This window comes from Corvus moneduloides, chromosome 26 (genome assembly GCF_009650955.1).
Source record: "Corvus moneduloides isolate bCorMon1 chromosome 26, bCorMon1.pri, whole genome shotgun sequence".
NCBI lineage: Eukaryota > Metazoa > Chordata > Aves > Passeriformes > Corvidae > Corvus > Corvus moneduloides.
The window spans coordinates 5,869,169-5,893,923 of NC_045501.1; the positions used below are offsets into that span (position 1 = coordinate 5,869,169).

The window sequence follows — 24,755 nt, forward strand, 5'->3', positions numbered from 1 at the left end:
CCAGGACACACGCAGCTGCATGTCCTTTGGGAGCAGCAGCACTTGCCAGTTTGGGGAGCCAGGTGCTGAGCGGGATGAGTCCATGGCGAAGAGGGCCTGGGAGATGGGTGGCAGGTTGGGTCTGGGGGTGTGCAGAGCCAAACAGGGTCCCATAGTCCTCTCTAGACAGTTAAGACTAATCTTCCTTTCCATGAAACATTCAGACACGGTCGCAGGATGACACAGCACAGCACATGGGGACAGGCAACTGTGTGGGCTGAAAGCCGCACATGATGGGAAAGGCCATGTAGGCAGCATGTCCAGCCAGGAAAATAAGGAATTTGGATGCCCTAAAACTGGCTGATGGGGTCTGCAGGGAGACATGGCTCCGGGATCTGAAACAGGGCAAGACTGGAGCTGCCCAAAAACAGATTCGGGGTTTGTATTGATGTCTCAGGCAAGGCACAGCCCTTTTTGATACTGCATGAGGGTTGATGGGCTTCTCCTACTCCCCTTTGTGAAATCCTCATTAACAACCCCTGGGGAGGGAATTGAATCCCAGGCAGACAGTGATCCTCACTGAGGAGGACAGCAGCATCCCCAAGGTTGGTGGGGCTATGTGGGGAAGCAGAGAGGCACCAAAACTTCCTTTAAAGCCAAGGAAAGTCCCCAGGTCCCAAGACAGAGTCCGTATCTCTATCTCATCCTCACAAAAACATCATCTTTTGTGGACAGCTGCCAGCTCTGGGACAAGTGCTGTTATCCCCATCTCCCAAGCCCCTGGGGCTGTGGCTCTTGTACAGCTCTGTGCACCTAGTCTGTAGCCTCCATCACCTCCAGGATGTGGCTGCAGCTCTTGGCACCCACAAAACTTGTATTCCACAGCTTGGTATTTCTGTGGGTTGTCTTGCATTGGACTGAGTGCTGGGTTGTCTTGACCCAGGGTTGTGTCATTACTGTCCCCAACCCCTGTCATCCAGTGGGAGAGAGCATCCCAGGGAAATGGCTCCAGCCCTCCTCTCCCTTTTGCTCCTAAGGTGTATTCCAAGTGCCTCAGTTTCCACAGCTCTGACTAGGACCCTGATATTGCAGAGGAACAAGAGGTTTCTAAAACCCTTTCAAGAGACACCCACAGGCAGTTCCCATGTTTCAGTGGGCACAATCCCTATGCAGATCCCAATCCTGAGGGATCGGTTCCTGAGGACACAGAGGGGCAAAAACAATACAAGTGAGAAGAAAATCAGGTCCAAATTATGTGATCCCAAGCTGAGCTTCCCTCCCTTTGAGATGTCCGGGTTTATACCCAAACTGCTGGTTCCACCAGGTCCAGTTCCTGGCTGGGTCTCCCTCAGCCCCCAGCTCTGCTTTAGCAGGGATATTCCCTCTCTGGTGAGGGAGCTGAGAACCCACACTTTCATGTTAGTGTGTATTTGCTCTATTTCTCCTTAAATCCTTGAATCCAGCAGCTCAGACAGGGTTTAAAAACAGCTGCCTTTCAAGAGTTAATAAAAGGAAGGAGTGAGCCAGATTTTGTAAGGAATTAAAGCCAGGCGGAAGAGCCTATGGGAAAGAGCCTGTTACAAGCCCCGGGGCTGCAGGTCACCAGTGCTGAGGACTCTCTGCCAGGGTTTATTAGGTCCTTGTTTAAGCCAAGAGAGTGAAAACCTCCGAAGGAGCTGGCGGCAGAGCGGGCGGGGACACTCCGGACTGCGGAGTGACGAGGCAGCAGAGTTTCCTCTGGCCGCCCCACTCGCCATGTGTGTCATTCACCCAGCCCCATGATTCATCTCCTCGGCCGCTAAAAACCTCCAGCTATCCCAGAGCCGCAGCCCATCACTCGTGCTGGGGCTGGTCCAGGCAGTCCCCCCAGCCTGGGGCTCAGAGAAGATGGGACAACTCTCCGTGACACTCGGGATCCTCCTGCTCTGCGCTACGGGCAGCCGGGGTAGGTTTACTCGGTCGCTTCTGTCACTGCTTAAAGCCATTTAGTGAAGATGTTGCCTGCTATTTCAACGAATCCCAGGACTTTCTGCATTCCCAGAGTCTGTGATTTCACGGGAAAATCACTCGGAGGGGGAGCTGGCAGCCTGAACTGCAGCGTGTTCCCACATACGAAGCGCAGCTTAGGCTGGCTGAGCTTTGGCTGGGTCAGGGCCAGCAAGTTCTCAAGGGTGTTACAGGGTCAAGACATACTTTGGTGGGTTATTCTTACTGGGTGTGGTGAGTTTATATTTCTACCTACTCTGTGTTTGGCTCTGGGTACTGGTTTGTAATGGAAGGACTGGGGTGTGCCTTGGGCTCCATCCTTTGGAAAAAGGCTCCATCCTTTTCCTATAGAAACAGAACATTCACTGGGAGAAATCACAGGTCAGGTAATCCCTCCCTGTGACCATGCGTTTTAGGGGGGGGCATTTATGTCAGCATTGCTGTCCTGTGTTATTTTTCTCATGTTATTTTGATGCTTTTCTTTAAGAAAACTGATTTCTGGCATCAGATGATCTTGGGACAAATGTAGTTTGTATTTTTGAAAAGTTTTCGCATGTCAGAAGTACAGAAAAGCCTGGAAAAGCATTATCTCCTCCCCAGGTGTGTTCCTCGTTCAAGTAAATCTTGAAACTGCACAATGGTGATTTATAAACTGATCACATTGTTTTCAAGGCCAGACTCAGGGGGTTTGGGGCAACATTGTTCTGTCTAAACAATGGTGAATTCCCAGGAACAGCCCGAGGCTCCGATCTGCTGCCGGATGGAGCTGTCATCAGTACAGGACATGGGATAACCCCTGGAAGAGTTTGAGTTCCTAGAGCTGCAGTTTGGGGCTGTGCAGGTGATATCTCTGGTGCCTGTGCTCAGTTTGGGGCATCCCATTCCCAGGAAGATGCTGGCAGGAAGGGAGAGGCTCGAGAGAAGAAACGCCCCCAGAATGGTAGGGTGGGGATCAGCCAAGAAAGCCCAGATCCTTATCACTGAGTCAAGCAGAAAGGCCGGAGAGGATGTGGTTTCTACCTTTATCAAGCTTCCTCAAATGTTTTTATCAGGTTTTCTCTGTGCTCATTCTTGCTTAAATTGGCAGAGGGGAAAACGAAGTGTGTGGGTGCTCCTGCACTACACAGAGGTTACTCTGAGTGCAGACTGGGACTGAGTAATTTTCTCCAGTCAGGACAGGGTGATGCTGAGCCACAGACGTCTGGGGTGTTTCAAGTGCATCACTTCTCTAAATTCAATCCCAGGTTGGACGGGGCTTGGAGCAGCCTGGGATAGTGGAAGATGTCCCTGCCCATGGCAAGGGGTGGCACCGGGTGGGCTTTAATGTCACTTCCAACCCAAACCAGGCTGGGATTCCCTGCTTTCACCTCTCTCAGGGCCACAGCACTGCCCAGCCCCAGCTGGGTGGTTCCCATCATTCTGCACAGTTTGTCTCCCATTTCCCTATATTTCAGGATTGCTTTTTTTCAAAAGCTGGAGTCTTTAGGATCAGCTCATTGTGTGAGAGCAGCTGCTAACATAGTTTAAAAATGCAGGTTTTGTACTTGGGTTTATTAGTTTTTATGGCTGGGAAAATAAGCTCCAAAGATAAAAAAAAAAAAAAGGTCACTTAAAAAATACAGAATTTGTTAGTATAGACTGTACTGGAACTGTGTTAACCTGCTCACAGCCAGGCAGTGTCCGAGTCTGGGAAGGACTGCCCAGCACTCACAGGGCCAAAACCTGAGGGGATTCCAGCTGCAGCATCCTCCCTATCTTTCACATCCTCCACCTCCTCCACATCCTCCACTTTCCCCATCTGTGCTTTTGTTCTGACATCCTCGCAAGGTCCCTGCTCCCACAAAACCCTCCGAATGCTGCATCCCTGCATCCAGCCATGCAATCAGTGCTGGGAATGCCAAAAAAGGGACATTTCCCCATGGTGGGGGGTGTAGTTGCCTGCTCACAGCAGGACCAGCCTGTTTGGATGGTCATAACTGCCCAGGCCCTGCTCCATCCAGCCCCATAGAAATGCAGCCAGGAATGGCCCTGAACAGTGCTGGAGACTGGTTCCAGGGAAGGGAAGGGCCCTCCATCCCCAGGAATGTGTCTTTGTCATGGAGTGATGGACACCATGGGGGCCACCAGGCTGTGTGAGTCTGGGAGCAGATACAGGCCTCCAGGGACTCCCCAGGCAAAGCCACAAGCAATGGCACGGTGCCATGATGGGACATCAGACCCCAAAGCAGCCTTGGGAATGGCAGCATCCCTCCCACAGGGACTCGCCAGCTGCAGCCCCACCTGGAGCCTATGTGCAGCTCCCCAGCCATGACACTGCTCTGCCTGGGTCTGTGGCCTTCATTCCAAAATCCACCAGAAAACTGGATTTACATCCCCAGCGAAGAGGGGGGACACCAGATAAATGATCCCTGGGCTTTCGGGTGGCAGCAGAAGGAGAGGAAAGGAAACCACCAGGGTCCAGGGGCTGCACACAGGCAGGAGGTAATTTGTAGCAAATGGTGAGGAGCAGATGAACTCAGAGGGACAGTCCTGGGGCTCCTTAGCCCCAAGCTCAGATTTCATGGCATGAGGAGGCATCCGGCAGACGTGACCCTGGAATCCTCCACATGGAGTTTCAGCGGAACCTGGTGTCACTGAGACCAGCTTAACACTGCACAGGGGAAACTGAGGCAGGGAGTGGCTGAGGGACTGGGTCAAAACAGGGAAACCTGTTTGAGGCAGGATTTGGACTGGTGTGTCTCATGTCCCAGAGCCCTCGTGGAGCTCTTGTCAGCTCTGCCCTTCCCCAGCAAGGTGGGTGCTGGGGCAGAGCCAGGTGACTAAACCAGCTAAAACCCACCATGAGGGGACAAACCCCACCCTGGCATTGAACAGGAGCCTGGACCAGGAGTGTTGCTGGTGGCACTCGGTGCTATAACTCTGCCCGAGCCACCACAGCCGTGAGCCAGCAGCTGGACACGGCCACTACATGAGGAACGTGAGAGTAGAAAGCAGGGAAACCCCTGGCATGTGGCAGCTCTCCCGATCCCTGAGTGAGGGGCCACCATCCTGGTCCAGGTATCAAAGCACCACGGCTCCCCAGGGACCTGCAGGCTTGGAAGCTGTTTCCATGTTCAGGCAAGTGGCCCTGGGTTTGGCAGCTCTGAGCATTTAATCCAGAGCACCTGCCAGGACTGTCCCTGTCCCTGAGGGCTGTCTGGGCAGTGCCTCCTTCCTGGAGGGCTGAGCTGGCTCCCAGCTGCACAGCACAGCACAAATCCATGGCACGTGCCACGGCTGTGGCCACCGGCATTTGGCAGGGCAGGAGGAATTTCACTCCCGCGGTCTGGCTGAAGGACACAGCAGGAGCCGGTGTGAGATGTGGGAGGTGGTGTTGGCAGAGCTGTTTTCAGAGAGCTCTTTGCCTCCCCTCTTCCCAGCCCTGTCCACCCAAGATCAGTATTGCTGCTGGCACATTGCTGAGGTGCAGGAAGCACAGGAGACCAACCTGTCACTCTTTTGGGCAATGTTACATTTAAAATCACCCGGAGCCAGGTATTTCAGGGTATGATGAGAGCTCTGGGTGTGGGTGCCACCCCAAAGCTGGTGCTAAGCTGGCTCAGCCTTTAGTTTCGTTTCGGACAAGTGGGAACTGCAGGTGTCAGAGGTGCCATGGGGACACCCTGGGGCATATCCCCAAGCAGCCACTGGCCCTTGGGACACCCACAGCCTGTGACACCACCCTTGAATAGACAAGCATGCAGACACACACTCACACAGGTGTTAACACGTGTGCACACTCACTTCCTGGCTACATGCCACCAGGCAGGAGTGCACGGTGCTGTGGCTGTGGTTCTGCTCAAAGGTCTGATGGTGTTTCACCATTTCCTCTTTCTGCTTCGTGTTGCATTTCCTGTGGTTGTGGGACATGCTGGGACAGCTCTGGGCAGGGATGGGGGCACACAGGGCAGAGGGGAGGCCCTAGTGCCACCTGCTCCCTGCCGGCATCTCCCAGGCTCCCCAAGCTGCAGTGTGTCCCAACCAAGTGGGCACTTGGCTGCAGTTTGCTCTGCCTGGGGAATCCTAAAACTGCTGATATGCTTGTGCCCAGGAGGGAGGAAGAGCCAAGGGTGGCACCACAGCAGCCATGCCCCAGCCACTTGTCACATCAGCCGTTGGCAGCAGGAACCGCAGGGCCACCCAGTCTGGTCTGTGCCCGAGGAGCTCCTCCTGCCCCTGGGCCCCACAGGCATTTTGTGAACCTTTAATTCCCCCCACGGACTCACCGGCCTCTGACCTTCAGGACTGGTGCCAGAGTGTGTCTCCCAGAGTCCCCACGGCCACTGACAGAGCCCAACCTTTGCTTGGGACATTGGTGCCAACCACCACCAGCACATTTCTGGACTTGTGCCCTTTCCCTCCCCTCCTTTCCCCGGATTTGAAGCCAAGCCAAGACCAGCCACTGAGTTTAGTGTCTGCACAAGGTGACACCAACCGCCCTGAGTCGGGATGGTGGGAAGAGGCAGCCGGTCCCCGGCAGGGCTGTGGGTACCACCCTGCACCCCTGGGAATTCACCCCTTCCCCTCCTGCTGCCCCAAAGTGTCTGCAGGGAGGCACAAGGGTAGATGCACCCTCTGCCAGCAGTGGGGGCTTCGCTCCAACACCCATGTGATGCTGCAGGGCTGAGAGGACCCTTTGAGGAGCAGGCAGGTAGGGAATGATGCTCAGCCTTGGGCAGGATGAAGCCCAGCCCATATCAGGCTGGGGAGAGCAAGGAGGCAACATCCAGGGTTTGTAGGTGGCAAAGGCGATAGAGAAGGGCCCTGGTGGGGCTCTGGCTGCTCAAGAAGCTGGTGGCTGAGCACACATGTGAGTTTGGGTTCTGTGGGCTGTAATCGCTCTGTTTTGCTGTTTCAGGGGGCAACATCTGCACCACCCGTGGGGTGAACTCCTGCAAGCAGTGCCTGGCTGTCAGTCCCCTCTGCGCCTGGTGCTCTGCTGAGGTAAGAGCTGGGGGCCAAGCAGGGCTGAAGCACATCCCTGAGAAGGGCAGGGGATGTAAAGGAAGGGAAGAACCTTTGGGATGAGTCCAGGTCACAGCCACAAGCTCAGTCTCCATCTGTTCCCACCGTATCTAAACACATTCCTTGGTGGCACCTGGCTCAGACCTCAGCTCAAGGCACTTGGTCAGTGGGCACTGCTGCTGCCCTGCTCCAGAAATATGCCCCTTATCTGGGTGTGTTGGTGGGAGCTACACTGAGCTGGATGGGAAATAGTAGTGTTTCCACTAGGGATTCACTTTATCTTTCAAATAATGTACATTTAAAAACTTAGTTTACTTTTGGTTTGCTTTTTGGAAACCTGTTGTAAAGCTCTGGCTGAACGAGCCTAATTCCTGGAAGGGCTGAAAAGGGAAGGGGGCCTGGAAGGCCTGGAAGGAGGAACTGAAAATACTCATTAGAAGTTAAGGCCTGGGTTTAAAAGCCTTTTTTCATTAGAAATAAGGGGAGAAGAAGGCAAGGTGCTGAAGTGGATGTGAGTGCTGAGCTGTGGCTCTCAAATCACCCTGTTTGGGTAGGTGAGAGCCAAGCAGATCTGCCACATTCCCCTCCAAAAATGCTGCCCTGGAGGTTAATCCATTGGGTAAGAGGAGGGAGTTTCCCAAGGGGATGAGAAAGGAGCGCCAGGGCAGAGCCAGGGGAGGTGAGGCTGGGATGGGGAGAGGTGATGAAACCTTCTTCAAGGCTTTCCTTGCTTTCTCCTTGAAGTCCCACTTCTATCAGCTACAACTGTGCCCACAGTGCCCACTGGGACTTGGAAATGACCTGGGAAAAGTGATCCAAGCTGGAAAACGCGCTGTTGGATCATGCCAGCATGGTCTGATGCTTTGGGATCAATGCATACCCGGAGGGGAGGCCTCTGGCTTGCTGTGCCTGTCAGATCTGACTCTTGGCTTGTGGCGTGAATAAAGACGTTTGCGCCCGTCTTATCTCCCGCAAGGAGTGGCTGAACCGTGCAGCTTGATAAGGCGCCTGGCTTCCCTCTCCATCCCCTCTCGGGGTGGGGATGGTGCTGGGCTGGGCTCCTCCTTCCCAGCCACCGATGCTGGGCTGCGCTGGTGGCTTGACACTGCAGTGGAAGCCGTGATGGGCTTTTTTTCCTCCAGATCAGCAAAGGTTTCCAAAAAAGGAAATCTTTCCAGTGCTGCTCCGAGCTGTGCTCCCGGGCAGACACGGCAAGAGCGAGGGAGCCGTCCTGCTGCCAGAGCCGGCCCCCGGAGAGCCCGGCTGTGCGCTCTGCTCAGCAACTCTGCCTCCAACATCTGGACCACATTGTCTCAATTTAGCAAATGAGGTTTTTTTCTGTGGGTTTGTTTAATTTCCCTGGAGTGGGGGAGGTCTCTGATACTGCACACACCCCCCCCCCCCCCCCCAATCCCCGTTTTTAAAGGGACAGTGCCCATATTTGTGCTCCTTCAGCTCCCACTACAGCCCTTTTCCGCTCACGCTGCCTTCCCAAGGAGCCTGGGGTGATGAGTTATTCCTGTTCCATCCTGGTTTGGGATTGGAGAAGGATTTCATTGTGGTTTCTTGTGATCACTGACCCCCCCCCCCCCCCCCCCGGAGCACTGATGCAGAGGAGAGTTGAGTTTTATTTTTCAGAAACCTTGACCACTCTTAGCAACAAACAGATGTTCTCATCTGCTTTTTTAGAAAGAGCCAGCCAAGCTGTAACACAGATATGTATCTCTAAATTCCCTTTGGAAATCATTGTGACAGATCTTCCAGGGTCTCACCCACCCAAAATGTCACCCACCCACTCTTGGAGGCCACACTGGACCAGATCTGGATTTTAGAGAAGCTGCTGGAAGGTTTTAGCTTAATTTGTGGAGGTATCTGTGCTCTGAGCACTCCCAGGAGCTCTCCTGCAGAGAAGGTGATGCTGCATGTGGTTGTCTCCGAGATGAAAACAGAGGTGCCCTGGGGAATATGCAAATTCCCTCGGGCTCCCACCCTGGGAGCTCAGGGATGGAACTGGCCCTGACAGAGCCCTGCCTGACCCTGCCCTCACTAATCAGCTCTGGAGGCAGCAATTGGGATAAAATCATCAGGTTTCCCATTCTGAAGGGAGCATGAGCAGATGTCCACTCTGCAGTGGGACAGAGGGCAGGGAGAGCATCTCTGGGAAGGGCTGTGGGATGGCTGGGATAGAGAGGGGGCACACGTCTCCCCACACCTCCTTGTAGGGAGCTGATGCCATCAGGGCTGTGCTGACAGGGAATGGTTTTCTCATGCATGAAATCCCTGTGCTGTGAGTTTGTCATCAGCAAGCTTGGGCTGCCTCCGAGTCCCTCCTAACTAGGGCTGTGCCCCAGGTGTTGAGTCTGCAAAGTGGCAGAGCCTGGGCTCAGAAACAGACTAGGGGCTGCCAGGGCCTCGTAGCCAAATGTCACACTTTTGTGGTAGTTTTTGTTGTTGGGGAGGCTTCTGTGAGTCGGTCACTATATTTAGGGCTCCAGAGAAAGGGGAAGGATGCAGCCCCGGGGTTAAACAGCTTCTCCATGGAAATCTCACAGCAGGAGTGATGCTGCTAATCCCATAAGGTGCCATCAGGCCTCTGAGGTCCTGGGAGCTCCCTAGGATCTCCAGGTGTCACCAAGCACCATGGTTAAAACCCACCTGCCCAGCTTGCTTTTCACCCACATATTTTTCCAGTGATTTCCCTGACTGGGACAGGAATATACATGATGATTGATGGGATCTGGAGTGAACCAGCCACCACTTCCCGCAGCAGGGAGCCCCGTGGAGTGAGCTTGTGGGTGGTGGGTGTGAGGGAGCTAATTTGGAGGGATTACTCGTCGTCCTCTCTGTCAGAACACTGTCCAGGCAGGGGCAGGGCCTGCTGATGTATTTTTTGGCTATTGCTTGGCCACTGTCTCCAGAGGGCCGTGGGCCAGCCAGGGCCTCCTGACACCATTTGTGTTTTTCTACTCATTTGCATAAAACATACAAATTCATCCCTGAGTTCAACCAGCCTGAACCCAGGGCAGTTGATATCCTGCATGGGAACCTCTCCAGTGCTGGAAGGCTCAGCATTGGATTCCAGCATCCCAGGAGCAGGGAGGACACTGGACCAGCCCCACCAGGACTTCTGCCACCTCCCTTTGCTGCAGGAAGAGGCTGTGCTGGTCCTCTGCTGGAGGACTCCAATGTAGAAAGATTTGGGCTGGGGGAGGGAGATGCAGAATCCTTTTGGAGGGGAGGGTGGGTGCTGCCTGAGCAGGAACATGTGGCAGCAGATCGCAGCAGTGTTGGGCTGGGAGAGAAATTCTTCCCATATTTGTCTTCATAAGCAACCAAAGGAATATGAACCCTCCTGAATGTTCTGTGATAAGAATGAGGAGCCAGGAGCTTTCTAGGAAAGGAGGCACAGGGCTGGTGCTCACCATGACTCTACACTTGGTGCTTCCTGCCCCGGACAGGCTCTTCAAGGCTTCTCCCACAGCCCCACTGCCTTTGCACTCTTTCACTCCTTTTTTGGTGCTCCTTTCCCTGGTCAGCTCCATCCGTTAGGAAGCTGGAGAGCTGGAGATAGGTCTGATCCACTTCCTGACAGGAACTGAGCACTGCTCTATGCAATGAGCTCACCCACAGAGCACATGCTCCTTGCTCACGGCGGGATTTCTAAGGGCCTGTGTTGGAAAAATGGGAGGGAAAGTTGATTTGTCTTTTGTCAAAGTAATAAATAATTTTAAAAGTCCCACACTGCCTCTACCCAGCTTGCCATGTTCACATCCTGCCGCACCCTCCTCTAGCCATCCCAGAGAGACAGGATTTCCTTTTAGTTCTGCCAAAACCCAAACCTAAGGCTCTGGCTGCCAGGAGTCAGGAGGAGGCTGGCAGGGATGTGTTATCCATCGTTCCTTGGCAAGGGCTGATGGGGTCCTGGTCTGAACCCCAGCAGGACTTGCTGATCCCAAATCCCCTCTGTCTGCTGCCTTCCTCAGGCAGAGACCATGTGCCCCAAGAAGCCTCTGATCCTGGTCTGGAGTTAGGTGTGATAAAGCAGGAGCTCTCCAGGGAAAAGGGAGGGGCCCTTCTCCTTCTCCCAGCGTAGTCCTGGGAGGCTCCTGACCGCATCCCTCCCCCGCAGGTCTGGGCGCAGTCGACCCCTCGCTGTGACCTACGTGCCAACCTCCTGCGCAGCGGCTGTGGGCAGGACCACATCGAGTCCCCCAGAAGCAGCGTCACCATCCTGGAGGACCGGCCCCTCAGCAACAAGGGCTCGGGGGGGTCCGCCACCACCCAGATGAGCCCCCAGAAAATACAGCTGAACCTGCGGCCAGGTAGGAGCCCCCAGACTGCTGCAGGAAGGGGAGGATGCAGTGGGAATAACCCAAAGGGCTCAGGCACTGAGTGAGCCGTCACTCTGCCTTGCTGGCCAAGGTGGTCTCGTGTCCTTCAGGGGCAAGGCCAGGCTGGCGGCTGCACAGAATCCTCCAGAACATCTCTGGTGGGAAGCTGTCTGTCACTGTGTTCGTTCTCTTGCCTCAGTCCTGAGGTATTTGAGGGGCAGGACAGGATGGGACTTCAACAACACCTGGGGTATTTATAAAGCCATTCACACCTGAGGTACTGCTGCTGTGCTCAGAATGCCTGGGTGGAAGTCAGCTCATATCTAATGAGCCGCAGAGCAGCTGGCAGGGTTGGGCTGCCACCAGATCCCTGTAATTTCCCAGGCTCTGCTCAGCCAGGCAGGCTGGAGCCAATTAACTGCTCTGGTCCTTTGCCAGCATCCAGGAGTTTCACGGATGCCAGGCAGGAGGCAAAACTATCGGGCACACAGCCTCTGTGCACATCGCTGGGCATGGCCAGGAGGAGTCCTGCCCCGTTGGAAGGACAGCAGGCAGAGGTGTCCTCACGCAATGGGGACATGGAGCCACTAAGTGGCACTTAGGTTCTCTTCAGGTCTAAAAGTAGTTGTCAGAAGTCAGGTGAGTGTGCTGCTCTGAGTGCTGTAAATCCCTGTTCTTTGGAATAAAGAGGAGAGACCTCCAGCTTGATACCATCTCTGCCGAACCAAGAAGGTTTGGCATAAGCCATCTGCCTTGACTCAGGAACCAAGACCAAATCACAAAGGATATAAGCAGGACAGGTCACAGCTCATGTCCCACAAGCTCAGAATCCTCATGGTTTTAGCTCAATGAGGACAAACAGCTGTTCTCTGAGCACAAAGATGGGACTCCTGGCTCCACGGTCGGGTCCCAGCACAGCTGGAGAGGGGATGGAGCTTTTTGGGCTGTCATAAATTTTAAAACATTCTTCATCCTGAAAGAACGTGGCATGCAGATTTGGAGGGAAATGTGAAAACAATAATAATTTAAGCTCAGTTCAGGCCTTTTTTCTCAACGTTTGAGGTGTTCTGACAAGGCTGCAGCTGTGCCCTGGCTTATGTTTCAAAGAAACCATTTCAAAGATCAGAAAAAAGGACCCATGTCTCTTAAAAAGGTGGAAAGAAAAGGTCGACTCAAAGTGTTTTCAGCACTTTTTTTTTAAGTGCAAAAGTCATCAAAACTGGGCTGTTTCCCAGAAGGCTCTTTCTAAGGAGGTTTTTGTTTCAATGGAAAATGTTTCACCAAAATCTTCTCAGAAGGGGCTGGGAGAGCCAAGAAGAGAGGAAAGTAATGGGGATGGGGGAGGGCACAGAAAATGGTCAGAGTCCTTGGAAGCTCACAGAAGTCCAAAGCAGCCTTGCAGCCCGCCTGGTGATCCCTGTAAGACCTGCTTGAGGGCTGAGGGTTTCCCTCACTCCATCCAGATGTTCCTGTAGGATATCTTGGGAGGTCAGCCCTGGAAAAGGAAGCTCTGCTCATGTCCTGGCACTGAGAGGTTAGGAGAACAGGAGCCATAATCCCCACCTGCCAGAGAATTCCAGAATGGTTTTTGGGTTGGAAGGGACCTTGAAGACGATGCAGTTCCATTCCCTGCCATGGGCAGGGACTCTTTCCACTATCCCAGGTTGCTCCAAGTTCAATCCAACTTGGCCTTGGACACTTCCAAGGGGTGCACAGCACATCTCCTGTGCAAGCACCTGATTAAGGGCTTTGCCCCTTTGTCTAAGGGTGATGTTCTCCTCCTAGAAGCTTTAACCATCCCTTTGGGCTGATGCTGACCTCTTCTCCCTAACCCTGTGGTGAGGCCCCCTGCCCCTTCCAGGAGAGGAGCTCTCACTCTACTGCCCTGTCACTTTGCAGATGACTCGCAGGTCTTTCATGTCCAAGTGCGTCAAGTGGAAGATTACCCCGTGGACATCTACTACCTGATGGACCTGTCCAACTCAATGAAAGACGACCTGAGGAACATCCAGAACCTGGGCACAAAGCTGGCCAGTGAGATGCGTAAGCTCACCAGCAACCTACGCATCGGCTTCGGGGCCTTTGTGGACAAACCCATTTCCCCCTACATGTACATATCTCCTCCAGAAGCCGTCAAGAACCCTTGCTATGAGTAAGTCCAGGTTGAGGGAAGTCCTGTAAGGGCTAGAAGTTGATGGGACACCACCGGAATGTGGCTGGAAATCCACATCAGTTGGTGAAGACCTGCAGCCCATAGAAAGGACCTGTGTTTGAGAGCTTCTTGAAAGGTTGTCTCCCATGGGAAGGACAACAGGCTGGAGAAGGGAAAGTGTGAGGAGGAAGGAATGACAGAGGTGTTGGAACTGAATTCATCCCCCATTCCCTGTTCCCCTGTGCTCCTAGGAGGGGGGTAGGCAGAGAATTCAGGAGTGAAGTTGAGCCTGGGAAGAAAGGAGGGAAGTGGAGAAAGTGGGTGCATGATTCTGGACAGGGTTTAAACCTTGCTGCAACCTGTGTTCTGCTGGCACAGGGAAGAGGAGCAGATCTAATCCAGAAATATCATTATCACTGGAAAGCTCTTGAGGGAAAAATTTTGCATCATTTTTTCAAAAGAAATGTTGAGGCTGGAAGAAAATTACTCCTAAAAATCCCAGCAGGACTGAGGCTGGGAGCTGACCTGAGCCCAGCATCCCTAGAACATGAATTGTATTTAAAAGGTCCTTCACCGGACTCAGGCTCTTGGGGGGATTGGGTCCCTCCAGCATATCCTGGGCAGACCATGGGATGTGGGATGGCTGTAGGGCAGGGATGGGAACTGGAAGAGCCAGTGAGCCCTGTGCCCTGAGTGCTGTCCTCCTGCAGGATCGGGGAAACCTGCCTGCCCATGTTTGGGTACAAACACGTCCTGTCGCTCACGGATGAGGTGACTCGCTTCAACGAGGAGGTGCGGAAGCAGAATGTCTCCCGGAACCGCGACGCACCTGAGGGCGGCTTCGATGCCATCATCCAGGCCACCGTGTGTGATGTAAGGGGCAGGAAGGCCTGGCTGGGGTCAGGACAGGGTCATCAGGCTGGGCCAGGTGGGTTGGCAGGGACCAACCCACCCCTCCAGGACGTGATCACAAGCCTTGTTGAGCTGTTGTGTGACTCATTTCTGGAGAGGGTGAACATTCAAGTGAAACATTTCTAGCCCAATAGCCAAGGGAAGAGCAGGACTCTCATGGGATCATGGTAGGGGAGAAGAGTGGAGCAGGTGCTTGGGAACAATCCCATGTCAGCCCTGCAGTGACCAGTCCAGAAGGGACAACACCGTCCTGTGCCTGCACCTTGTTTTTGCTGGAGGTGTTGCATCCCTGAGTCATTAGCCCCTTGATTAACACTCTAACCAATTAAAACTCATCTTCCACCTACAAGCATCCCATGCCCACCTTCCAGAGCCCACTCCCACAGCACTTCCCTGAGAGAGCAATTGCCTTGGTTCCCTGTGCAGAGGTTGGTCTCTAAGGCCAAGCCGTGACCCCCGGCACAAAGGCAGCAATGGGGTGCTGGCACACGGGGCTGCCCTCAGCATGTGCTGACACATGACTGGGAGCTGCCTTTCACTGCAGGAAAAAATTGGCTGGAGGAATGATGCTTCCCACCTGCTCGTCTTCACCACGGACGCCAAGACCCACATCGCGCTGGACGGGCGGCTGGCTGGCATCGTGCAGCCCAATGACGCCCAGTGCCACATCGACAAGGATAATTTCTACTCTGCCACCACCACGCTGGTAAAGCCTGACCCAGGCATGGGGCTGTGGGGCTCAGAGCTCCTGTTGGGTTCCCATGGGATGGGACAGGTGTTCCAGCCATGGTTGGAGAGCACGATGGGGACCAAGGTGGGGGTGTACGTGTTCCTAGGCTATACCTCTGCTCTTCCCCAGGACTATCCCTCTCTGGGCCTGATGACTGAGAAACTCTCACAGAAGAACATCAACTTGATCTTTGCTGTGACGGATACAGTTGTTGGCCTCTACCAGGTACCAGCTGCTGTGCAGAGCCACCTTCCTCAGGGGCTGGTGGGCCATGGGTGGCTGGACATGGCTTGTTGGTCTCCTGTCCTATCAAAGCTCCCGTGTGCCTGGACGGGGTTTGGCCCAGCCATGGCACATTTACCCATCACAAACAGACCCTGTTTATGATATTCTCCCAGAACTACAGTGAGCTGATCCCAGGCACAACCGTGGGCACCTTGTCCAGAGACTCCAGCAATGTTCTGCAGCTCATAGTGGACTCCTATGGGGTGAGTGTGCAGTGTAATGGCCCCACAGCAGCCCTCTCCCTCCCAAAACAGCCACTGCTTCCCACTGCCAACAACCCCCACAGATTTGTGAGCTCCCCCCGCCCTGAGCATCCTCCCTGGACCAGCTGTGAGCATCTGCCTCCACCCATGTGTGCAGGCACCCCGGGGGTGTTCACCGCCTCTCCCTGACCATCTTGAAGACTTTTCCCTGTAGAGAATGACACAGCTGAGTCTTGAGAAAGACTCCGGGCACTTGGCTCCTTTCCCATGTGCGTGGGAGCATCACTGTGGTGCTGGGGGCAGGGGAGGACCCTCCCAGGGCTGAGCCCTGTCCAGCCTGTGCTGTGTCTTCATCACTCCTCTCTCCTCCCCTAGAAAATCCGCTCCAAAGTGGAGCTGGAGGTGCGTGACCTCCCTGAAGAGCTGTCCCTGGCCTTCAATGCCACGTGCCTCAACAACGAGGTCATCCCTGGGCTCAAGTCTTGCGTGGGGCTCAAGATCGGGGACACGGTGAGGATCCTGCTCATGGGCTTGGCTTTTCTCCCCTCTACATAGCAGCACTGCCAGGTCATCTGTTGCTCTGCACCAGCACCATCTGCTTGTCCCATGACCTCCCAGGTGACACAGACCCTGGAACCTCAGCACGAGAGAGAGAGAGGTCCAGCAGGGTGGGTGCAAGGAGGAAAATGCTTTTTTGAATCTGCTGGATGCAAACTCTGTGATCTCTCTAGCTCAGCCTGGGCTGCTGCCCACAGGCCATGGGAACCTGGAATCATTTGGGTTGGAAAAGCCCTCTAAGACCATCGAGTCCAACTACTAGCTGATCTCTCACAGGTCCACCACTAAACCATGTCCCTAAGCACCATATCTACAGGTTTTTTGAATACTTCCAGGGACGGTGGTTCCACTGGGCAGCCTGTCCCAGTAACTGACAAACCTTTCAGTGAAGAAATTTTTTCTAATATTGAATCTAAAATTTCCCTGGTTGCTGTGGCAGGCACATTTTCTGGCCCACATTGTGCTGGTACAGCTTTGATAAGCTTTGATGAGCCCAAAGAGACCTGAGCTCCTTAAGCTGGGGCACGGACTGGAGCAGGTACTGACATCCAGACACACACCTTTGCCCTCCAGGTGAGCTTCAGCATTGAGGCCAAAGTGCGGGGCTGCCCCCAGGAGCAACAGAAATCCTTCACCATCAAACCCGTGGGCTTCAAGGACAGCCTGATGGTTCTGGTGAACTTCGACTGCGAGTGCTCCTGTGAGAGCCACGCCGAGGCCAACAGCCCGTCCTGCAGCCGCGGCAACGGCACGCTGGAGTGCGGCGTGTGCCGCTGTAACCCCGGGCGCCTGGGCTCGCACTGCGAGTGCTCGGAGGAGGAGTACAACCCCTCACAGCAGGACAACTGCAGCCCCCGGCCGGGCCAGCCCCTGTGCAGCCAGCGTGGCGAGTGCATCTGCGGGCAGTGCGTGTGCCACAGCAGCGACTTCGGGAAGGTGACGGGCAAGTACTGCGAGTGCGACGACTTCTCCTGCGTTCGCTTCAAGGGCCAGATGTGCTCGGGTGAGTGCTGGACTTGGCAGGGAGGCAGCTTGGGGCTGTTTAGTCTGCCTGAGATCATGGGCAAGGGAGACACCAGTCATTTTGGGACTTTTCCTGTGTGTTGTCCCCACCTCTGGCTTGTTCAGCCATGGATCTCCACGGACCAGCCCAGGTCTGAAGTGATGCCAGGGGAATTACTTCCTTTTTGGGCGCTGGTATCACCTCCTGTGCCTGAGAGCTGGGAGCGGGGATGAGCTAGAAGGTTAAAAAGAAGGCCTGGTAGGGCTGGTGGGGACCAGACAAAGCAGCTCTGGGGTGCACAGGCCAGGGACTTCGCTCGAACCACAGCTCAAATACATCAGAAGTACTGCTCTGCAGTACTCCCCAGGGTGGAGGGGGAGGGGAGGGGATGGGAGAGGTGGGTTTTATCCTCCACCCAGTTCTGGAAGACTTCCTGTTGGCAAAAGTGTTGGGGAAGTAAATCCTCCCTCCTCGCTGGCCTTACAGCATCTCCCCTCCTGAATATTCATCTCTTCCACGTGCTCCCAGACTCCCCCTCTCTCTCCAGTCCAGCTCCTCTCAGTACTGGGAAGAGAGGACCAGGTCCTTGGGTTCTCTGGTTCTCCTCCCACAGAAGGAGCCCTCTTGCAAAACTCCCATCCCAACAGCAGTTCCAAATGTCCTGATATGCCAGGGCCTCTTACCCACCAGGAACCTTCATTTAAGGTTCCTTCCACCCAGATCTCCAGTAAACACTGAAGGTCTGAGTGAATCGCAGTGCTCTGCCCATCTCCTGTAGTTAAGGGAAGTGAGAGAGGTGACATGAAACTGTGGCACATCCTCTCCAGGATCAGAGCACCCCAAAACTGATTCAAGGGGGGAATGGGAGAGGAGTAGCCACCCCCTTTCGTAGCCCCAGCCTCCCTCTGTAAGCCCAGGATAGGTAGCTGCTAACAGAGTGCCAGAAAAAGCCACCACTTTCCTGCTGAAATCCCAAAAATCCCCAGGAAAACATCTGTGGCCAAAGCTGATTCCACTCCACTGGAGCCCAGCCTGAGTGAGCTGAAACCTGGGGCCAGATGACACTCGATTCTTGCTCCCTGGTGTCCCCAAATGGAGTTTTTGGGGCCCCACCTGCCCCTCAGGCCAACTTCATGGCTCACACTGCCTCTGTGCTGCTCAGACTGATCCTTTGTCTTAACAGCCTGCTGATAATGGAGGTGGAAACGCTGGGTTTCCCCCACCCTGAGTAGTCAGTGCCCTCAAGGAGCCTGTGTCTGTTTGAACAAGGGCTGCAGGTCCCCAGGATGGGTGAAGGGCAATGATGAAGAGCTGCCCCCAGCCAGGGTGGGCTGTTAATTAACCTGAACTCTCTGACCCCGATGGCATCAATCCCATCCCACTGAGCCTCCCCAGCCTACCCATCTGTTTCCACGCCTTGTCACCCAGCCTGGCACTATTTTCCTGTGACTCAGCCCTAGTTCCTCATTAACGGGGTTACACATTTATTTCACATGCTGGTGCCTCCAAGGCCGTGGCTGGGACGGTGCCCAGCCGATCCCCCGCCGGGAGCAGCATTCCCAACATGTTCCGCTGTGCTCAGGGCTTAGGACGGGTCAGTGCGTGCAGCTCCGCAGTGTTTCCACCACTTACTGTGTCTCGTCTTTGAGCTGGAATCAAACCACAATCCAAATAGCTCCAGGCTTTGGCAGGATTTGAGCATGCCTGTCTGTCTGTCTGATTAAACCAGTCTCGGTGAACATGCATTGGGCTTTTCCCAGCAGTCAGCTTTCCCTGCCTGGTCCAGGGCTGAGAAAGGAGTGAGACTTGGGGGCTTCGACCAGATGTCCTGACTCAATCTGAAATTCAAAGCCACAGCCAGAACTTGACTTTCTCAGAGACAGGTCTGATGGAGCATCTCCCATTGCTGCTGCTGGAGCTGGGGCAACTCATCCTGAAATGTGGGAGTTTGTTCTTGCTTGAGTGGGATAAGAGGAGAGTTGGGGACATGGTGAAGGTGTGAGCTGCTCTGTGTCCCACCCCAAGGACAGTGCAAAGGAGTTGTCCTAGGTGGCTGGTCTGCCTTGCCGTGCCCACAGAGGGTGAACTGCCACTCTGGGTCATGGGCATCCATGTGGGGAATTGCTGACGGGATCTGTGGAGACACTTAGATGCCTTCTGGTTGTCCCCAGGCCACGGGCAGTGCAGCTGTGGGGACTGTCTGTGCGACTCAGACTGGACAGGCGACTACTGCAACTGCACCACACGCACTGACACCTGCATGTCCAGCAATGGGCTGGTGTGCAGTGGCCACGGCTCGTGCGTGTGCGGCCGCTGCGAGTGCACCCAGCCCGGCTCCTACGGAGACACCTGTGAGAAGTGCCCCACCTGCCCGGACGCCTGCACCATCAAAAAGTGAGAGAGAGCAGAGGGCTGGGACAGGTCATACCACATTGGGGGCTGGCAGAGAGCTTGGAAGGGTCATATCCCATCATGGAGCTGGCAGCACTGGTGGCAGGAGCTCTCACTATCTGCAGCCTGGTAGGGTTGGGACTCTGGTGATTTCCACAACCTGAGACTGAAAGGTGTGACAGTTCCCCGAGGAGAGCATGGAGAAGCTCATGGTACCTCCCCCCTCTTCCACAGGGATTGCGTGGAGTGCAAGAAGTTTGAGCGGGGAAAGCTAGTGGAGCAGCAGTCCTGCAGCCGCGTGTGCCGTGACGAGATCGAGACGGTGCAGGAGCTGAGTAAGAGGAGACCCAACCCCTGCCCTAACACGTGGAAATCCAGGGGGTTGTGTATGCCACACGCTTTCCCTCTGTGTGTGCACCCCTCAGCATGGGGGCTCTGAGCCTCTCACTCTGGCAGGTGACAGGGGCAAGGATGCCGTGAACTGCACCTATAAGGACGAGAATGACTGTGTGATGAGGTTCCAGTACTACGAGGACTCCAGTGGCAAGTCCATTCTCTACATCATCGAGGAGCCTGGTGAGAGCCAGCTGCCACACTCAGGCTGGGGGCTGCAGAATGCGCTGTGCTGGATTTCTGTGCGGAACAGGGGGAATTTTGAGTGCTCTTTGTACCTCCCACTCCAGCCAGGCTCACAGGGCACCACGGCTGGGGACTGAGAGGGATTAAAGAACTTCTTTGTTCCCTGCTCAGTGCCACCGCGGCCGTGATTTCCTGCCTCTCAAGTATCACGTTTCCAAAGTTATTTCACCCCTCACTGAGGCCAAGGATGGGGGTTCAACCTTCCCACTGCCCCGATCCTGTGTCTGACTTTGTGGGGGTGATTTTTCTTGGGAAGCAAATAGGAGGAGGCTCCCATCAGCAGCCCCGGGTTCTCCACTGACCTCAGCTGAGCCTGGGGCTGTGTGGCTGCAGATCCCTTGGAAGCAGGGCCATGAAGGCAGTCACCAGCTCTCACTGCAGCTGTCTGCCATGGGCAGGGTACAGCCCACACTCCCCAGCCCCACAGCCAGAGGGGAGAGAAGAGGCAGGCAAGGGCTGGAGTGACCACACAGCCCTGGGCAGTGTGCAGGGGGAGCAGGAGCTGCAGAGGCTCACAGCGGATCTTGCTGCCCCCATTTGCCAACTCAGTGTTGACACATGGCCAGAGGGCGAGGCCGGGGTGGGGGGTCAAGTGGGCTGGTGGTTTGGGGCGAACTTCCACCAGCACAAGGATTTGGTCTCCGCTGTCATCCCCCACTGTGGGTGGGACCTGTGATGCCCCTGATCTGGCTCCAGGCTTGGGTGCAGACCCCCACCCTACAGACATGTGCTCAAGTATTTTGGCACAGGTGCCCCATGGATGGGATCCTCCTTCACAGAGCCTGCTGTGCTCTGGGTGGAGGCTCCTGCTTGCTGGCAGAGGAGGATGATGCTCTCCTGAGACCAAAGGAGCTCCATGTGCCCATGGCCAGGTAGCCCCAGAGCTGCTGTTAGTTGCCCTGGGGGTGCTGAGCCCCCCTCAGCCCTGCCCTCCTCTCTGCTCCAGACTGTCCAAAGGGGCCAGACGTCCTGGTGGTCCTGCTCTCAGTGACAGGTGCCATCCTGCTCATCGGCCTCGCTGCCCTGCTCATCTGGAAGCTCCTCATCACCATCCACGACCGCCGTGAATTCGCCCGTTTCGAGGAGGAGAAGGCCAGGGCCAAGTGGGACACGGTGAGGAGCAGTGGGTTGGGTGTGCTGGGCAGGAGCCCCAAAACCTCACAGCCCCTGGCTTGAGGGATCCAGGTCCCAGTGTTCCCAGCATGAGAGCCCAGCTGCTTTCTGTGGTCCCATGACATGGTCCTTAAGGACCAGCTTGTCCCATTCCTCTCTAAAGCCTGAGACAGAGCCCCAGGCAGGACTCAAGATGACACTGCCAGCCAGGACACCCCTTCCTGGAGCCCGCTGTGGTCCCAGGGGTGCACAGGTGATAGGAAATGTCCTAGATGATTTTCCCACCTCCAGCATATCCCAAGCACTTGTCAGCAGCATGACCCCCTTACTCACTGCTCACATCAGTGTTTCCATCCCATGAGTAAGGCAGAAGGTCCCTCCTGCCACAGGGTGCTGGAAAGCACTGAAGAACCCAGAGCACAAGGGAGGGGGCTGGGACAGCACTGGTACCTCTCCCCCACCTCTCCTCCATCTCCCAACCCCCTACAAAGTGAAGGGATGGTGTGGGATGGGATGGGGAGTTCTTTCAAGAGGTCTCTCTCCTCCTGAGCTCCTGCTGCTTCTCCTTTCCTCCACAGCAGCTTTTCCCTATTCTCCCCCATGAAACCTTATGGGGAGCCATGAAACTGGCATCCAAAGCCTTGGGTGGAGACAGGGATCCACCACTCCATGCTGAGACAGTGCCTCAGTTACCCTGGATGTTAAGTAGAAAAAATGCTGATGCCAAGCACAAAGTGATGATGCTCTTTTTCACCCTCCTCCTTCCTCCAGACCCACAACCCTTTATATAAAGAGGCCACATCTACCTTCACCAACATCACATACCGTGGGAACATGTAAGGATGCCACATCCAGCACTGGCCGTGGGATCAGCTGAGGATCCATGGGATCTCCTGGAACCCAGTTTACAGAAGAGCTTGTTTGTGTCTGCCTGTGTGAATGACTGCATGTAATTTAACAAGTCCCTGACTGCCTCCAACCCCTGTTGTCTGTCACCCCACTGTAACTGCAGGGACGTGCTCTCCATGGCAAACCTCGGTCCTTACCTCAGCGGGTCGCTCGCAGAGCCAGTGGCCCCCCATACACTGAACACAGAGAAATGGGATGATCTCTGTCAGTCTGCGAACTCTTCGGTGCTCATCGGGCCAAGGGCATTTCAGTAGCAGCTGCTTGAACCACATGCTGAGCTGTGCTCTCCTCCACAGCCTGTGCTGGTGAAGCTCTGCCCACTTGGAGTCTCCTTCTGCACTGGCCTCGGTCCCTCTGGGCACAGGGACCTTCTCCTTGGGGACAGGGCAGCTGCCAGCAGGCAGGAGCCATCACTGGCTTTGGGGGTTCAGGACACTGCTCGAGCAGCCCAGCAGCTCCTTTCTTCTTGCAGCCATATGTCACTGGTGCTACTGTGACCCGGGGTGGTAAAAAGCTGTGCCCCACATGGCAGTGCCCTCCCTCACTCCCTCCAGTGCATTCACTTTATACCACCTGCCAACTCTGTGTAGCATCAGCTGTGCTGGTCCCAGCTGCAGCCTGGCTCAGCCCCTGTATTGGTGCTGAGTTCCTCCTGTCCACCTCCACTGTCCCCATGCCACAGCACACATGGTTGTGCAAGCAGCTGCTTTGGGAGGGTCATGACACCCGATATCCCTTGAGCCTGGCCACCCCTCTCCCCTTCCTCTGTTTTTTGGACTGTGTAACTGCACCACCCCTGGGCTTCTGTGTAGCTTGGGGTTCCCGAAGAGCAGGCAGGGCTCAGGCTATGTCCTGCTGCCTGGGCTGTGTGTCACCCGTGGAGGAAAACAAAGAGCTGTCCTAGGGGCAGTACTGGGCTGTAACAGTGCTGCTGCCTGGTCCCTGCCCTGCCAGAGCACAACGGCTCAATTCCCCTCCGTTGCCCCAAAAGCAGCAGTGACCTTGTTCCCAGCGTGGGGTTGGCTCCAATGGCCCCAGCAGCTGTTGACTGAGCTGGTGGTGGCCCTATGTCCCTGTTCCCTGGCTGGCCTGTCCCCGCAGAGTGGGAGCAGGGGCAGGGGTTGGTGCTGGGTGGGATCTGGGGCTGAGCCCTGGAGGGGGGCCGGGGATGGATGGGTAGCACCAGAGTGTCAGTGATTCACATCACAAAAATAAAAATAATAATAAAAAAAGAAACCTCAAGACTACTAACAGTGCGAGTGTCCACAGCCTGTGCCCAGACTTCTGCCCTGAGGGCAGCCCCTGACACCCCAGCACAACTAGGGAAGCTGGTTTGAGATGAGATGGGTTGAGGGATGGCAGAACTGGGGCAAGCAGGGCTGTGGGCCTCCCACGGGGGTCTCTGCTCTGTTTCTGGTTCCCTCTTCAGGGTCAATAACAAGTTGGGGGGGGGCACAGGGTGGGCCAAAGCCCACTGCAGACTATGGTACTGGCAGCACCTCACTCCTTTGCAAGTGGAGTGAACCCCAGCACCCCACATCCTGTTTTCTTGGGTCTCTGACACCCCCTACACATCCCGGGGTACCAGGTGCCCCCAGCCCACAATGTATTCGGGCACCTGGGGCAGTGCTCAGTGTCCCCAGCTGTGCCAGGCAGGGCTCAGTGGGTGATTGCAGCACCCAGGCAGGATCTGGGCTTGGGCTGAGGTGGGCTCAGCTGGGTTTGGCCCCAGAGGAGCATTTTGTCTGCCGGTGAGCTGAGGAAGAGGGAAAGAGAAAGGCAAAGGCAGAGCCTGGCTGCAACATGAAGAAGCAGGATGAGGCCCCCGGGCTGCCTGGGGCTGCTTCTACTGGAGAAACCCCAACGATTCCACATACACCTTTTAGGCATGAGACTTCCATTTCCCAGGGAGCTATGGGATGGGACGAGACCCCAGTTTATCCCAGTTCGCTGCCCCTAGGTGCCAGGGGACATGGCTATTTGCAGGATCAAGCCCATGACCACAAGGAGCAGCTGTTGGGAGTCTGGAGTAGTTTCTTCTCCCCAAAATCAAGGCAGTGTCGCTGTGCCGGCCGGAGTAGAGGAGAGTGAGCAGCCGGAGGTCCCTCCTGGGGCAGGGCGTGGACTTTGTGGTTGCTCTCAGCTCCCTGGGAGAAGCCATTTGGGAGCGGTAGTAGCTCCAACCCTGCGGAACGTGCCAATTCCGGGCTGCACGGAGGCTGTTGGAGCCCGGCACCACTAGATGGTGGTGTCTGTACGTGCTCGGCCCAAGCTTTCCACCTTCTGGGCTGCTTAATGATCATCTCCCGCATCGGACAGGGACATTTCCCCCACGGAGGTTTCCAGGGAGTGGGGACACCCTGAAACCCATCCCACAAACACAGCTCCTACAGCAACACTGAAGTCCACGGTTCTTTTTACTCCTACTTTAATTCCTGGAAGCGCTGAAGTGCTCTCTTTCCTTGGATGCCATCAACTCCTTTTGTAAACTGTTTTCTGCTAATAAACCCAAACAATGAGCAAAGCACTTCCGATGCAGACAGAAGATGATTTAAGGTGT

General features: G+C 55.2%; 1 protein-coding gene across 1 annotated transcript; it reads left to right on the plus strand.

The window, feature by feature from the left end:
• The first annotated feature begins 1,560 nt into the window (after positions 1–1,560).
• Positions 1,561–23,019, plus strand: ITGB3 (integrin subunit beta 3). Its single transcript, XM_032091666.1, has 15 exons — positions 1,561–1,924; positions 6,863–6,948; positions 11,099–11,291; positions 13,200–13,452; positions 14,163–14,325; positions 14,909–15,070; positions 15,224–15,319; positions 15,493–15,582; positions 15,958–16,092; positions 16,714–17,143; positions 19,315–19,537; positions 19,769–19,869; positions 19,991–20,110; positions 21,120–21,286; positions 22,058–23,019. Exons 1-15 carry the CDS (start codon positions 1,867–1,869, stop codon positions 22,124–22,126), a joined length of 2,346 nt encoding a protein of 781 aa, XP_031947557.1. The 5' UTR covers positions 1,561–1,866; the 3' UTR covers positions 22,127–23,019.
• Positions 23,020–24,755: the final 1,736 nt, after the last annotated feature.